Consider the following 17,166-nt stretch of genomic DNA (forward strand, 5'->3'; position numbering starts at 1 on the left):
AACTCATATTTTAAAGTTTTAATCCTAACTTCTCTCTAAATATATCACCTTATAATCAATTTCATTTCATAACACCAAACTGATAGTCCAATTCTATTAACGAAATGCAGTTCTCTACTCCAACATATTACATGGTAAGAATTCTAGAATTTGGCTAGAATGTTTCAAAGTCTTAACTATGCATTTAATTAATAACATATAATAGAAATTAATGTGCATTCAACAGCATATTTCCATTAAAGAACAAATATGGTAACTGTTTAATTTGGGTGCATGTTGGATATAGATGGGGGTATTTGTGAACGATTGTATGACAGTGTGGAATTGATTAGATCCTTTAATTGTTAATTTTTAGTCATGTAATCATTTTTCCCTCAGAGACATGCAGAGTTTTTGTAAAGAAAGTTTAACTTTTTAGGTGGCTGTCAGAGGGCTTCCCTTCACCTGCTCTGCAAGTACAGCTGCCTGGGCTTTTCTTGTGGTTTCTAGTTACTAATCTGACATGCATCTGACGAAGTGGGTCTTTGCCCACAAAAGCTTATGCTCCAACACTTCGGTTAGTCTATAAGGTGCCACAGGACTCCTCGCCGCTTTAATCTGTGCAGGCTCTTTTTTTTCACCATAGAATGATAGAATCCTAGAATTGGAAGGGATCTCGAGAGGTCATCAAGTCCAGTCCCCTGCCCTCACGGCAGGACGAAGAACCCATCTACATCATCCCTGATAGATGCTTATCTAACCTGCTCTTAAATGTCTCCAATGGAGATTCCACAACCTCCCTAGGTGCATGCATTTAATCTTCAGTTTCAAAACAAACAGGAGGTGATTTCCACGCAGCATTCTCTCCCCTCCTATACTCATCTAAGTCAAGTCTCTTTCACTCCAAAATATTAATATTAATAATTTTTCCTCCCAATTACTGAGCCAATTGCCTCATTAGTTCAATAAATGCCACCCGAGTGTCAAAAATGGGTTAATTGGCTTTAATTAACTCTGCAATCTTTCCAGTGTTCCAGCAGTTTTCTTGATCGGGATGCTATCTTGTCTCAGAGGGGTAGAGCAGAGGATGCTTAGCTGGACTTCACTGAGACATGATCAACTTTAAATAATTTTTTTTTAACATAAAAATTTATTTGGAAATGAGAAAATGTAGCTGAGGTAAGCTCTGTGTAAGGGTCGTCAGCTTTCTCAACTGGACAAAATTTGCAGCCATGGTTTCCAGTTCATTCAGGCAGGGAAAATAGGCAATCATATTGTAAGCTTGGAATTTTGTCTCTTTCAAGAGCGGAAGTTGGTCCAGTAAAATATATTCTTTCGTTCTCTCTCTAATATCCTGGGACCAATACTGCAAATTACAGTGTATATCAAATACTGGTATATGAAGTAATTAAAAAGGGAAAGGAGTTGTTTGAAATTCTGTAGTTAGGAAGATGACTGAAAGCCAAGTGCTGGGCCATGCCAATATGATCTGCAAGAGATAATGTGACTGCCTTGTTAGCTGGTAATCAGAGAAGGCCCTGTCTAGCACTTTCAGCTGTGATTGACATCAGCTTGGTCAAAGTTGATTGAATAAATGAAGCCAAATTGTTTCAATATACCATAGAGGACAATAAAATTAAAGCAGAGTGGAGAGTGAATATATATGCTAACATTGATATATCAGGAAAGATGGGAAAGATTCTGAGAGAGGGTAATTGACAGGTTCAAATTCTACTACCAAAAGCAACAAATAGGAAAGCAATATTACTATCAGATGTGGGAATTTTGAATAAAATTACAATAGCAAGAGCTGTGTCTTGGCTAATGCATGGAGCAAAGCTCACAACATTGCAGAATTGTAATGTGCACACCACTGAAGCACTTATTAAGTCCTTTAGAGTGGACTGTCTGACTTAATGTGCCAGATTCTGGAAATGAATGTGAAATGCCGAATAAAATAATCGGCATAAATTAAGCTTTCATCTTGAATAAATTAATCTCTCAGTAAATTCATCCTGTAGCTAGACACAAACAGGAAAAGGGAAGAAGCATATGGCTGAGACCTTAAGTGTTCTAGCATTAAATGTTTCATTTGTCTAAATATTCAGTAGAGGCACCACAGCACAGAAACAGTTTGAAATTCTGTGGTAGCAAAAGCTGACAAGAAGCCAAGAGTCACTTAGCTTGTCTGTAATGTGATGGAAGAGACTGATGTGACCTATGGGACACAGTTTAAATTATTGGCTTCCTATCAGGAGGTAGAAAAGTCTTGTCAGAGCAGTTTGACCATGATTGATTATTAATTGGGTCAGAGTTGTGAAAACAAATCTCTTCATTTTTATGCTCTCTTTTCTGGTTTTGTTCAAAGATCTCTTTGTTCAGACTTCAAGGGCATTTCGTAAATGACTCGTAGACTTAAGATGGCTAAATTAATGTTTGGATTGTTATTTCTAAGTTATTTACTAAATCAACTGAAATTTTAATTAAAGTTGCAAATAAGGGAACAGATTCACTACAGGTTGGACCTCCCTGGTCTGGCACTCTGAGGACCTGACTGGTCCTGGATGAGGGATTTTGCTGGACCAGGGCAGGTCATTTCTGGACCCTTGCCACCGGCTCCATTGGCCCGCCCGCTGGCCTCCCAGATGGCTCCTCACCTCCTGCTGACCCCATTGGGCAGCCATCACTGCCATGACTCCGGGACCCACTGAGCAGCCTTGCACACAGCACTGAGGCTCCAGGAACCACAGGGCGGCCATGCTCGTTGCACTGGGACTCTGGGACTTGCTGGGCAAGTCATACACTGGGGCTCCGGGTCCCACAGGGCAGCCATGTGTGGATCCCTGCCTCACCGATCTACCACGGCTCCCAACCCCTCTGAACAGCCCACCTGCCATGGGCTGGGTGGCCCACCATCAGCTCTCTGTGAGCAGTCCTGCAGGGATCCATGCTGCTGGCCCCTTGCACCGGGACTCTCTGGTCCTGCAACATCTGTGCCACACCATGGTTATTGCCGGATCAGAGAATCCCAGATGAGAGAGTTCCAACCTGTAGTAAAATTTCTCATTTTTTTAAAATGGTCTTTCTTTTGCCTAATATATATCAATGCTTTTACAGCCGCATTTTACAGCTGTTTTGTACTGAAAGCTCCTGGGGCCAGATCCTGGGGCACAAGACTGCAAGGAAGGGGAGAAAGGTGGCTTTAGCCACTCTTCTGGTCTCCCAGATCCTGTGGCTGCCCATTGCCTGGCATAAGCTAGAGGCCTGAGGCTGCTTACACCAGCTAAAGTGTGGGTATTACTAATGAATAAGGCAGAGGTGGGCAAGAAAGTGGCAGCGGTTCGGCTGCTGTTGCTATATTTACCTGTGCCTCCACAGGTATGGATGATTGCAGCTCCGGTTGGCCGCACATCACTATTTCTGGCCAATGGGAGCTGCGGGAAGCAACGCAGACCAGGACACTGCTTCCTGCACCTCCCATTGGCTGGGAACAGTGATGCATGGTCGATGGGAGCTGCGATCGCCTGTTTCTGCCGCAGCACTGGTAATTATAGCAGTGGGGACCTGCCGGGGGCTAATGCTGGTGGACCAGATCTGGCCCGTGGGCTGGTACTTGCCCACCCCTGGTAGAAGGGGATACCTTCATACATCCCCTCTTCCCTCTGCATCAGGTGGGCATGGAAGAAGAGCCATTGAAACAGCTTTGTTTTACCTGTGTTTTCCGCAGCATAGCGAGACTCCAGAAAAGGGATCATTTAAGCTGGGTTTAGTTGCCATAGTGGACCAAAGGTTCCTACTTGTTTGTTTATAAACTGGTTTCTGAAGTTTAATTCATGGTTTAGGCACTGAAGAACCAGTGGCATTTCCGAGAAGTAAGGGTGTTAGACTACTTTGGGGTAAACCCAGAATTTGATTTGCTCAAATACTCACTTGATTTGCTCAGAGTGGGGAAGTCCCTTTCCTCTCCAAGCTATTGAGTAATGTTCTGGGGCAAAATGGCAGCCATGTCCCAGCCCTGAGGTGGTTACACTTCATCCATTGGGAAATGGCGTCTGGGCAGTGTTTGTAAAATGCTTTGATATGCTTCATAGATGAAAGGTGCTATATAAATGCAAATTTCATTCACTTCATTTCAATTTCATTTAATACATAAATAAATCGCTCCAGTTTTTAGTGGGAAGGGCAGTCTGAGACCCAGCACAGAATTCTATTCTGAATATACCTGTGGAGATACGGGTTAAGGCCACTGATTGTCTTTCAGAGCCTAACAAAATTAATTTTCACATATACAAACCCACGTTTGTTGCAGCCTGAATAATAATGAAATGAGACAAGAGTTTTCCAGACTCATTGGATTGTACATGTTATCCTGTGAATTAGGAAGTGGTGAAAGAACGGATTGGTAAATTAGTGTTTTGATTATTTTTTTCAAAGCTATTTACTAAATAAACTGAAATTTTAATTAAAGCAAAGAAGGGAACAGAGTCATTAGAGAAGGGGAGGGCTTATTTCCTAACATGTTTTTCACAGCCCTGACTTTGGGACCCTAAGTAGAAATTATAGTTGGTACTTGGTTGATAGTGAAAAGTATAGAACGTCTGCTTCACCTTGTAGTTTAGAAATTTGGTGTAGTTTGATTTCCCCGCCCTCCCCCCACCTGTTTCCGATGAGGGTTAAAAACAATGTAGAGTTAATGCATTTAAATTTAAACAGCTGGTTATGAGCACTCTGTTTTGAGTTTGAGCCTGAGCTCAAGCATCTGATTCCATTTGGTTGATAGGGTTGCCAGGTGTCCAGTATTGACCTGGACAGTCTGGTATTTTTGCCTCCTGTCCAGTAAAACAAATTCAGAAAATACCGGATACCTAAAATGTCTGCTATTTTCTGATTTTTTTTTTCTCGGCCAGGAGGCGAAAATACTGGACACCTGGCAACCCTAGCGCCCAGATCCAGATCCAGGTCCAGCCCCCGGCTTTCCCCGCCCCGGGCCCTGACACCCCGAGCCCCCTCCTCCCCTGGACTCCATGCTTACCTGGTTCCACAGGGAAGCTAAGTTCTGGCTTGAACAAGAACACAAAATGGCTGCCGGCAAAAAGCCTAAAGACCAAGGGGAAGCAGTGCCTTCCCTGGGTCTCAGTGTGCAACTTTTCTCCCCTGTTCCGATCCCTATTCTAACTCTGCACTCACTCTGAAAGGGGCCATGGTGTTTTATTATTTAAATTTTTTTTTTTTTGCTTAATAAGTCTTGGAGTCCCCCTCCTTTTCCCCTCCCCCCTTTTTTTCCTCAACAGAATTTTTTCCCTGGTGTTTTTTTTGGGGGGAGGAGGGTGGTGGTGTTTGGTATTTTTGGTTCAATCATCTGGCAACCCTGTTGGCTGAAGAGCAGCAGTCAATGTTTGGAAAAACTAATACTTTGATTACTGCAAGTTTCAGTGATTATTAATACGTTAATTTTTAACACCAATTCTTTACAAAAGAGAAGTGGCAAAGGAGACCCTTCTCTCTCTCAAATTTATTGAGGAAAAGAAAGTTGAATAGAATTTTTTAAAAGTAACTGTTTATCCATACTCTAGCAGAGGCCCCAGCTTTGATGGTTTACAATAATCTGTTCCTATTGAAGTTGGGCCCTAGATGTAAAGCTTGGACTTTACTGGTGTCCAGAATGCTATTCTCGGAAGGGCTTATATTTTACAAACGTCTTACAAACGTCTGCAAAGGTAAGAAAGTTGTAAGTGTAGCAAAATTCTTTCAAAATCTGTATTGTATTTTTTTTTATTCTAGTTTCCATTTGGTCGGCGATTACCCTGTGATATCTATTGGCATGGGGTATCATTTCATGATAATGACATATTCTCAGGTCAAGTCAACAAGTTTCCAGGTAACTAATCTTGTGCTTGAAGTTAAATACATGCTTTAAAACTGTTTTTTCATGTTGTCTGAATTATTCCCCAACCTTGTTGATAATTTGCTGTCTTTTGTGGACACTGGTAACACTCTGCAAAATATGAAAGGTTTCATCCTATTTTGATCCAAGTCTAGTGTTCTCATCCTGATGCAAGTAAATGGCTGATTATCTGTTTCTCCATCAAGAAAAGTGTTTGCCTCTTGCATAGTGGTGATTACAGTTGCAATTAGGGATGTTAACAGGTAACTGTTTAACTGGTAAGCATCACCTTACCAGGTGATGCTTACCGGATTAGCAGATAACTGGTGGCCCACCAGCTCTCTCTCTCTCTCTCTCTCTCTCTCTCTCTCTCTCTCTCTCTCTCTCTCTCTCTCTCTCTCTCTCTCTCTCTCTCTCTCTCTCTCTCTCTCTATATATATATATATATATATATATATATATATATATATATATAAAAAAATAAACAATTTAGAGAAACCTGACCTTTAGGGTGTACTTAAAATAATTTAAACAATGTTGGGGTGTTTTGAAACCTCAGTAAAAATGCTGCTACTTAAAGGGGTTGTTTCTACTAAAATATTATTTTGTATTGTGCTCTGGTTTGGTTCTGGGAAAACTTCAAAGCAGAGCTCCTTAAATGGATTTTTTAATATTGAAGAGTTCATGTCAACTCTCATCTTATCATGACTATTCTACTTTTTAAAGATCCCTTATTTCACATTTAATCCCAGTATAGATCCTGCTGAATAAGAACTAAGAGTGTAGGTATTGACTTACCTAAGCCCTTCACTTCAAATATATTGCTGTTGTTAGCATGCTGTGTGAGTAAGAAACCCCCATATAGAATTTTTTGCTCCACATACTGACTTTTACCTGTTTGTGAACAGAAATATAGACAAAATCAGACAATGCACCTTTCTTGGTAAAGCTCTGCAGGCTTTTTGGTTGTTTAAATTTCATGCCATGTGTATGCTGTTTGTCCTGGCTGTACCCTGTCTCTCACATAGTGGGCAAGAAGGATACAGAGTTGACAAAAACAGATTAAACAGATCCTGAAGTCTTTTCACAGTGCACTTTTAACTCCAAGGAATGTGAATGGGGCCTGATTCCATGAGCTGCTAAGCACCTCATATGACATATTCAGCATCTCCAAATTCATGAAATTTGAAGGCTCTTGGGAGAATTGGGCCATTGCAAAAATGGACCTTAAAGTTGTTTCATATAACAAGAAAGATTTATCTCTCTGCCTTTACTGTTTTTGTGTAATTGAAAGGTAAATAGTTTAGGAACGTTCCATTCTCTGAAGCAATTGATGTCTCCTCTTCCTTCTCTGTAACCCTGGCAAAAGAAGGTAAAAATTCCAGACTGAAGCAAAGGTTAAGGTTGGGACAAAAATTCTCCTTCCTTTGTTCCCATTTATATTTTGGCCAACTACCGTAAAGCTTTCCCTATCATGTGATACAGTAATAATTGCAGTATAAACAAATACCCAAGTAAAAAGCTATGAATCATTTACTTCCGTGAGTAGCCACAAATCTTAATACAGTAAAACCTGTGTTGTCCGACATGCTCGGGGATTAGGGTGTTCTGGTTATCTAAAAATTCCAGTTATCTGAGGGTCCCATCAACCTAAGAACCACCAATGGACAATAATAGTAAAACTCAAGTTTTGTAGTGTGAGGCAGTTGGTCTCACATTTCTATTTTGAGTTAAAGATGATTAGTACTTCTTAAATAAAAAATTGTTAAGCCAGTCATGGTAAACCAAGCCAGGCCTCTGCACCTGAAGATGTGACAATATTGTGGCTGTTGGCAAGGCCGGTTAACAAAGTTTTCTGGTTAACAGAGTACTGGATAACAAAGGTTTCACTGTACATTGAAAACAATATGGTAAGTAACAACACACCAGTGTACTTTACTTTGCTGCACAGAGCAAAGCCTAAGTGAATAATCTTGAACACTTCCAGAGACTTGTTTATTTTCTGCAGGCATGACAGAAATGGTGCGTAAAATTACCTTGAGTCGGGCAGTGCGAACAATGCAGGATCTTTTTCCTGAAGAGTACGACTTCTATCCCCATTCATGGATTCTGCCAGAAGAGTTTCCCCTCTTTGTTGCTGAGGTAGATCAATTTTCTTCATGCTCTCTGAATAATGCTGCCAGTAAGATATTTGTGCTCGTGCCATTCTTTACTTCTTTCATTTAGTCTATTTACAACCACATTTGTATTCCACAGAATCTATACATCTTTTTCAGTTTACCTCCAGTCAGACAAAGGTTAGTTGATCTGTTCTTACTCTGGAACTAATATCTAAACAAATGTGCCACCTCCTCACTCCTAGAAAGGGGTATTTGAATGGTAAGCACAGCAGAAATTTAAATTCCTTTCCCAAGCATATTTTATTGAGGTTAGAAAGGATGTTCTGAGACTGGACTCTGTGGCATGTGATATCTCACCAGCATCATTTTTACTGTTGTCTTTTTAGTATAACCTGAGTGTTTTATATGAATCCTTCTGCATGTCTCTCTTAATGTGTTCGATATTTGTAAATATACACATACTTCTCTGTATTTAACTGGTGTTTGATTTGTTTAAATATTCAAAATGGAATAAAACTCTTCATTTTTCATGAACCCTAGAACAAAGTATTTTACTCTTGTGTGAATGATTTATTGTTCTGGTACTGCTAGTATTTTAAAATATGACATGTTTTTAGTTTAACCTTATCTGACTCACCCAGTGCATTATTGCATTATACAGTATCTGCTGCTTGATAAAATGATCTGTAAAATGATGGATTTTATTGGAACTCTGCACTCTCTACATCACATTTTAATATAATACTTTTATCTGCAATCCAGTTAAATTCACGACCATTTTCTAATATTCATTCTTCCAGTGTGCTGGGTCATCTTTCAGTCACTTTGCTAATGACCGTACAAATGAACAAGATTCTTATAAAAAAAAAAGGCATCTTAAAGACTAACAGTTTTACTATGGCATAAGCTTTTGTGAGTTGCAACTCACAAATACCCTAATAAAATAGTTAGTTTTTAAGGTGCCACAGGGCTCCTTGTTATTTTTGCTCAAACAGACTAACACAACTCCCTCTGAAACCAAGATAAACAGATTTGTAAAAGCAGAAGTAAATTGCAGTCAGAGTAGGCATTGCAAGCCCTTGAAACAGGTGAAAACAGGTTGGGAGTAAACTTTCCAACTAGTACACTGGGTTGTAAAAGTGGGTGTTTGCTCATGAACGCTTATGCCCAAATAAATCTGTTAGCCTTTAAGTTGTCACAAAGCAGATAAAGACTAACACAACTACCATTCTGAGACTTGTGAGAATCATGCTGACTCCTGGTTATTATGCGTTGATTATTTGGAGAGTGCTGCAAGTGCTTATGTTTGTCAGCAGATGGCACTGCAGATAAACAGATATCTTTGCTTTTCTGTGTAAAGTGCTCATCAATGGGAAGATGATTTTTGGTTTCCATTCCAAGAAGAGCAGATGTCCAATAAAACATTGCTTGGAGTTTCCTTTGCATGTGTTCTTCCATCTGTGTTTGAGAAAAGTATCATTTTTGTTATCAAACAATATAGTTTCTGCTGTAAGAGTTTATATTCTACTTAACAACATGTGTTCAATGTAAAAAATGAATAAAATTGTATTACAGACCATAAATGATCTGGATGAGCATGAGGAACATGTCACTTGTAGTTGGTGAGGTCATTCCCAACAGGAATGCTCCAAGCTTTGCTTTTTCAATTGTTTTAATTATTGTGGGGAATTTTGTGCTGGTGAAGAGTTGTTGGATTGGCAGCTATTGGAGGCTGAAGTCTTCTGTTTATCCAGAAGGGTACTTGACAGAATGGACAATGTCTGCACACCTGTCCCCACATTGTTCTCCCACTGTGCCTTAAAGCATTGATGTAGCAAGATAACCTGTAAGCGTGAGAGGATAGCTTAGTGTCATCCATGTTTGTGGCTTTTATGATGTGAGATATTGACTCTTGGAATTAGACTCAGATACCAAACAGTTATAAGATTTGTCTGTATTTGAACGGGCAACATAAAGCTGAAAGTTGGCATATCATTGCCAATTCCCTAAACTATCTAATCTCCTGGCTTCTTTCTGCTGAGCAGCTACAGCTTGCCAAAATAAAATTAAATGTATTTTAATGTTCCTCACACTCTATAGACAGGAACCTGTGGTCATACCTTGCATGTGTATAAATTATTAGACTAGCCAAGTGCTGCCAATTTTTTCCCCATTTTTGTCATCCCTCACCGCTATACCCTGTCAGAGACTAGTGCAACCATTTCAGTAACATCTTCCCTGATTTAAAAAATAATAATTGGTAAGAGAACTGCCATCTTGACAGTTTGATGCATTTGGGAAATATCAGGAAAATGGCAATTCTCTGAGCATCATTCATATGAAATTGAAATGGTGACAGGTATTTCTAACAATAGTTTTAAAAGTTAATTTCTTTTCAGTCAGTATATATTTAACTCTAAAATATTATAGTTACCCTTTGTAATTTGTCAGATGCCCAACTACTTCAAAGAAGGAGCAATATCCTGTTTGTTTTATCTTGCAAAATTTGTCTCGATGCAGTATAGAGTTTACGAACTTTATCTTCACACTAGCTTCACATTGTATTGCCTTTGCTTAGGCCTCTTTCAGTTATTTTCCTTGTGCTTTCCTTGAGCATGATGAAAAGGCATAGATTTTTAAAATTTTTAACAAGAATCTAATTTAACCGGTAATTTTCAGGAAGAGCATAATTTAGGTTGTATTAATCTGGTTTTCTGATGTTGGAGACCTTGCAAGTATGGACATTGTAGTCTCTGTACAATCAAATCCATCAGCATTTTATTTAATGCTCTAAACAAAAATATTACTATCAAAGGAAAGCTAAAAGGAAAACCTATAATAGTCTCAGATTTTCAGCCAGGTCTGTATCTGGCTTCTCAGTTTGGACTCCAATTAATTTTATGTGTTTAGAAAATGCATCTATCTACCTGACCTGAAGGAGAATATCAAATACAGGTTTAACCTCTTTAGTCCAGCACCCTCAAGAGCTGACCGGTGCCAGACCAGAGAATTTGCCAAACCACAGAAAGTCAATATTGTTTGGCAGCATCACCAACACTTCCACTTAGAATACATTTTGGGGTGAATCAGAGCCAAATAACAGCACTGAACACTGAGAACTGAGACTGGTAGCTGTAAACAAACTTTATGGGACCACGGGAAACATGGCCATGCACAAAATGAGTAGACATCGGGGTAACTAAAATCATGCCGGACCATGGATGTTGCTGGACCAGAGAGAGCTGGACTGAAGAGGTTCAACCTGTGTGTAGCACTTCTTGGGTGATTTAATATAATGGATCTGAACTTTATCCTTTTTAGTGCCCTAGACTTCATATTTTAAGCAATGGCTTAGTAATACTCATTTTCCAAAAATAACCAAATGTCTTCATCTCCAAACTGCACTAATCTTCTCATGAAAGGAATTTTTATTTCACTGAGATTTTGATCATAAGTGGGAGTGGTCAGACCTTCCCTTTTGAGGGGTTTAAGATCTGTTCAGGTACTCCATCTTGGCAATTTGGAGTATTCAGGAAATATCAGGAAAATGGCAATTTTCTGAGCCTCTTTCATATGAAATTGAAATGGTGACAGGAATTTTTCAGCTCTTCTGTAAAAACACATGAACTTTGCTTGAAGTCCAAATTGGATGTCTTCAAAGTTTATTCCCCTTGGGTATGTCTAAGTGGGGAAAATAAGGCATGCCTGAAAGTATTAAAAGAAATGGAATTATCTTTTACAGTGTTATCCAAACACGTTAACTCAAGACTTGCCTGGATTAAGCCAGGGAAACAACCACACAGATGCCTACCTCTTTTTCTTTTTTTAACCAACAAATATACTAATCAATTTGGTTTCCCTGAATCTCAGGTTAATAAACAAAGGTTTAGGTCTGGATTTGCTGCATATTCTCTCTGATTCTGGAAAACTCCATGGTCCACTTCTGACACATTGTCATTAAATGTGAAATCTCTTGTACTTTCACTCAACTGGTATTAAACTAGAGTAATTCAATTCTTAGGGAGCAATATTACCGGATGAAAACAATCATGATTGTATCAACTTGCTTTAAGGCTGTCTTTGTTTCATAATTTAACATTGCCAAAATATAGTGTCTTAAGTCTACCTGTTATAGGAGTTCATTATAAAATTTCTTCATTGGATTAGCTTCAGCCCAAATATATTAGTTCGTCTCTGATATTAAACTGAGCATTTCTTGAATAAGATGTTTTCCCTGGCTTGTGGAAAAAATAATTTTTCATTACATCATTACATGATAGAAAATTTGACATTCAGCTTGGTTAGCTGATCTGGAAATATCTCAAGATTATTCACCATTTACAATTTGTCTTGTTAGTCTAAGAATCCTTGGTGTTTCCTTGTTAAGAATCTAAGTGTCAAACAGAATTGGAAGGTAGTGGGCAAATACCATTGTGGTGGTTTATTGCCTGCCAAGAAAATCTGTTTTTTTTTTCTAGATTTCAGCTTTTCTGTAAAAACATATTTACTTTGCTTGAAGTCCAAATTGGATGCCTTCATACAAGGTTTATTTCTTTACTGTAATCTCCACTCCACTTTGGTTTGTCTAAATGGGGAAAATAAGGCATGGCTGAAGATATTAAAATCCTGTTAGTTAAAACCACAACTTGTCCTAATGTGTAGATGGGGTAGTCATGCTTAACATGTATTATATGGTCACAGTCTGTCTTAGGTTCTCCCTCCTGCCAGTGTTGACCTTGACCAGCTAACATGTTTAAAAATACAACATGCCTTAAATGCAAATTTGTATTTAAAATGTTTAGATTAAGTCATTTTCCAGCATAATTTACTTTCTCAGTTTACACAAACCTTTGGATGGCATGACTGTTCAAAGAAAGTATTTGGAGGTTTCTGCTGGTTATAAAGAAGATCTTCAAGACCAAGAATTCTTCTACTTCCCTGAGGCCAGTCAATCTAGAAGGTAGATTGACCCATTCCCAGATCCTCCTCCTTTCTTCATCTTGTTCTTGTTGATTGGGGTATATAATATATAATGGACTGGAAGCCTTAAGGAGAGAGCTCTGAATAGTTTCCAGGGCAAGAACAGGGTTTGTAGGACAGGAGCAGGGTTTTCACCTCACCTGGATATGTTTTCCTGTTTTATTACTAAGAAAAGTATAGAGATAAAAGCCAGACATCTGTCTGTTTCAATAGATTTATCCAAATATCTGCAGAAGTTGAAAAAGCAATGCCCTTCCCAGTGAAAATAGATGGATCGTGGAAAAATTTCAGTAAAGGGAGGTTGATCTTCGTTGATAACACAATAGTGGCTTTGAATTAACAAATTTGCTCTTACTAATATTACTGGGTTTGGGTTCTGAATTTCTTTACATGGGCTATCCTGACTGTGCATGTGGGATTCCTTTCTTGTTCTTGCGTTTTGCACTCTCTCTAGAGTTGCCAGATGGTTGCAACAAAAATACTGGACACACTTGACATTACATCACAATCTACATTACACCTTATTTAGAAAATACCAGACATTTATATTTTCTCATTTATATTTTCTCAGTTTGTTTCCTCAACAGAAAGCTCAAATACTGGACTGTCCGATTCAAAACCGGACACGTAGCAACCTTATCTCTCTCTGCTACTTCTCCCTGATGTGTTCTGTTACCATTTTTGTCTTAAATGTAACTTGTTTTAATAAACAAACTCTGCCATTTTTCTGACGCCGAGCATGTCGCGTGTCTCCTCATATAGCATGGATTGAAGTGTGATTCATCTGTGTTTTGTGTTCTGTGACACTGTTCCCTTTTCTGTGTTGGAGCACAGAGGATGGAAGCTCTTTGCTTTGACAATAGCAGGTTTGGAGTTCCTGGCTTAGTAGTGCTGATACAAAATATTGGCCTCTGTCTGCAGGAAACAGGTGTTTTTGTTCAGAACTTGAAAGCAGTTGAAATGATTGTTTAAAATCCAGTATCCCACAAGGAGGTTACCACTGTATCCTCAAAACAGTGGCCCCCCAAAAGCACCTTCCTCTTCAATAGTGAGTCCGTGCAGCAGAGCAGGGAAAGCCTGAGACAGAAATGGGGAATGAGAGACAGACAGATTGCCCCTGCCCTTCTAATGCAGGGCTTCTCAACGCGTGGCCAGCGGGCTACATGTGGCCTGCAGCCCATTTGTTTGTGGCCCGCGGTGCGATTTGGGTTTATGCGGGGCTCAACATGCGGCCTAACGGTGGGATCCTTTGAACATGGCCTCCATTGGGAACATGTTCCACAATGGTGAGGCGTCTCCCAGGAGGGGTGAGCACTGAAAGTCCCATGTGGATGGGCTGGCTGGACCAGATGGGTGCAGGGTGTCAGCATTTCTAGCCCCCAGGAAGGAGGTGCTGGGAGCACCGGGGCATTGTGGGAAGTGCTTTGCATTCATGCCCGTCAGTGTGAAAGAAGCGATTTGCATATATTTGCATGTATATGAAATGAGACTTAAGTTGTAGCCCTCGGCATGTGCTATGAGTATCATTGTCGCCCCCGGGGCTTCCAAAGTTGAGTAGCTCTGTTCTAATGGAACAAAAGTGTGTGTGTGTGTGTGTGTGTGTGTGTGTGTGTGTGTGTGTGTGTGTGTGTGTGTGTGTGTGTGTGTGTGTGTGTGTGTGTGTAGAACTGTAGCAGGAAGTTTTAACATATAAGCCTAATCAAATACCCCTGTTATGACATTAACTTTCCAATAGTGAAAAACTGGACTATTCTTAAGGGAAGCTCTATTTTGTAATTTAATATAATTGTGAAGAAGGTTATTCCCTTGTAGATAAAACCATTAGAGGGCAAATTTTGCTTTCTTTATTCTCTTAGCTAGTCCCATTAATCTCATTGGACTTGGCCTTATGTGGAAAACATGGGAAATATCTGATGCCCAGTGCCTCCTTATCCCTTGGAGTGATCACCTATTCTGATAAAGGACCTGTCAGTCGGTTACAATTGACTTTCTGAGAAAATCCCCTGTTTAAAGAATTAAATATGAATTCACACAACAGTGAGGAGGAAGAGAGGTGTGATTCTCAATACCGTAAATGAGTCGTATAAAATACATTCTGCACTATCCTCTGAAAACATGAGGGGTTGTATAAAAGAGCTAAGTATTGGAGATGGATTAACTAATAAAGCCACTAAAAATAGACAGTCACTCCTGAAATTCCGTGACTTGCCTACTGGTAGCCAGCTTTCTGCTGTGTCCCAATTTTTCTTTCTCCCAGTAGTCCCAGGATTGGTTGTGGAAACTGATCCACTTTGCTGTGCCTCAGGGTACCAGCGAACTGAGAGAAACAGTCTGAGCTGTGCTGGAGAGAGGGCAGACTACCACTGTGAATACATGTAAAACAACCGCATTCGCCACTTCCGGCGTTGTGCTAGATTAGTTTAGTCTGCAGTTTAATTCTACCTCTTCTCTTCTCTTCTCTTCTCTTCTCTTCTCTTCTCTTCTCTTCTCTTCTCTTCTCTTCTCTTCTCTTCTCTTCTCTTCTCTTCTCTTCTCTTCTCTTCTCTTCTCTTCTCTTCTCTTCTCTTCTCTTCTCTTCGGTTTGGTGATGTAAGAATTCAAGAAAAGAACAGAGGCTATTCTTGGTATTCCAGCAAACTGTTTTTAAAAAGTCTCTTGATCTGCTGGATCTCCTGTGGAGCAGACAGTATGGCCCAGTCAGCACATCCTGCATTTACCTTGGCTGCTCTTGGTTGTTTGGGGCTCCCTTGGTGTGTTGTTCTGAATGTAATGGTCTCCTACCCATTGTTCTCTTTCCACAGGAACTCAGAGTTTGTAAGGTTTGGGTTGTGGGGGTGGTTTTACTGGAAAGCACAGAATGTGCATTAATGCTTTTTCAGTTAAAATATTTGTGAATTTATGGCTCATGAAAGTGGCTGGATTTCCACCCTGCTAGACTGTAGCACTGTCAGCAGATCATCTGTGGCGTTGACAGAAGCAGTGAAGCGTTGCTTTGGTTCTGCCACTTAGGGGTGTAAAATTATGTTAGTTGGTTAACTGGTTGCACACTGGTTAACCATTCACATCCCTAGCCACTGTTCTGCAACCCTAAGCCAAATTTCCAGGGTGAGAGAATAGTTCAGTCTCACTCTATCCTTGGTCTTCATGCTGAGTATGGCAACAAAGTTGCCCGTGAAAGCCAGCTTTTGGTGCTTTGATACGATTCTGGAGATGTACAGTAAGAACCCAATTGTTAAGAGGATTTACAGTCCCAAATTATCTAGGTGGTGGTAACTGCATTGGGCATCACTGACATTGGCTGGATTTGAACTACTTATGTGCAAGCAAAAAAGTCCTGAGTTCTCTTGTTCCCAAGTAGCCTAATATATCATTGGCGTGCATGTGAATTCACTAACTTAATACATATGTGCTTTTACCTTGTCTTGTAACCAGCATTCCCTCTAAGATTTTCCATCCGTGAGCCAAGTGAGTTTTGTCTTGTGCACAATATTGACGTCATGTCAGCTTGTTCGGATGTGTGCCACTGTGGCACCCATCAGTTACTAACATTTTATTTTATATATATATATATATATATATATATATATATATATATATATATATATATGGAAAAAATACTGTAACAATGGATAATTAATAAGATACATGACTCTGCACTCACCTACCCTGAAAACCACCTGCTGGCCTCTCCCCCCAAAACAGTGTGCCGCACTGCTTGTGCCCCCATCAGGACCGCAAACAGCCAGGTGGTACCTGTATAGGCCTGGCTAACTGCTTACCCACCCCCCACACCCTGTAGTTGTGCCCAGCTTTGCAATCTCCCCTCCCCCATATGCCAGGGCCATGCTATCTGCCCCCCCAAAACAAACAGCCAGTATCTGAGCCTAGGGCCCACAACCCAAGCACCACTGTCCAGAGACCTGTGCTTAGCCTCGCATCTCGCCGGTTCTCCCCCACGCTCCTATCACTCAGAGACCTGTGTCTGACCCTGCACTTCCCTCTCTCCTCCCCTCTCCCTGGAATTTACCTGCACCCGGTATCTTCCCCTACCATAGACAGCTGGTGCCTTTGCTACTCACTTGACTGCCCTCTGGGCCGGGCCCCCTGCTGTCCTTGGGCCCACTGCCTCCCCCACTGCTACTGACCCCAGTACCTACCCTGCTGCTCTCCTGCCCAGGCTCCCATGTGGTGGCTCCAGCCACA

The 17,166-nt window shown here is 40.4% G+C and overlaps 1 protein-coding gene across 4 annotated transcripts in view; it reads left to right on the forward strand.

Annotated features, from left to right (window-relative positions):
* The window catches only part of TTLL11 (tubulin tyrosine ligase like 11), a 136,301-nt gene that overhangs the window by 19,921 nt on the left and 99,214 nt on the right, over positions 1-17,166 (forward strand). For 3 of the 4 annotated variants that reach the window (XM_075905425.1, XM_075905422.1, XM_075905423.1), the window contains exons 2-3: positions 5,761-5,857; positions 7,872-8,005. The exons of the other annotated variant lie outside the window; for it this stretch is intronic. In XM_075905425.1, the coding sequence (XP_075761540.1) occupies positions 5,761-5,857; positions 7,872-8,005 (231 nt within the window). The remainder of the gene's footprint in view (positions 1-5,760; positions 5,858-7,871; positions 8,006-17,166) is intronic. 4 annotated transcript variants of the gene reach the window in all.

This window comes from Pelodiscus sinensis, chromosome 22, assembly GCF_049634645.1.
Source record: "Pelodiscus sinensis isolate JC-2024 chromosome 22, ASM4963464v1, whole genome shotgun sequence".
Taxonomy (NCBI): domain Eukaryota; kingdom Metazoa; phylum Chordata; order Testudines; family Trionychidae; genus Pelodiscus; species Pelodiscus sinensis.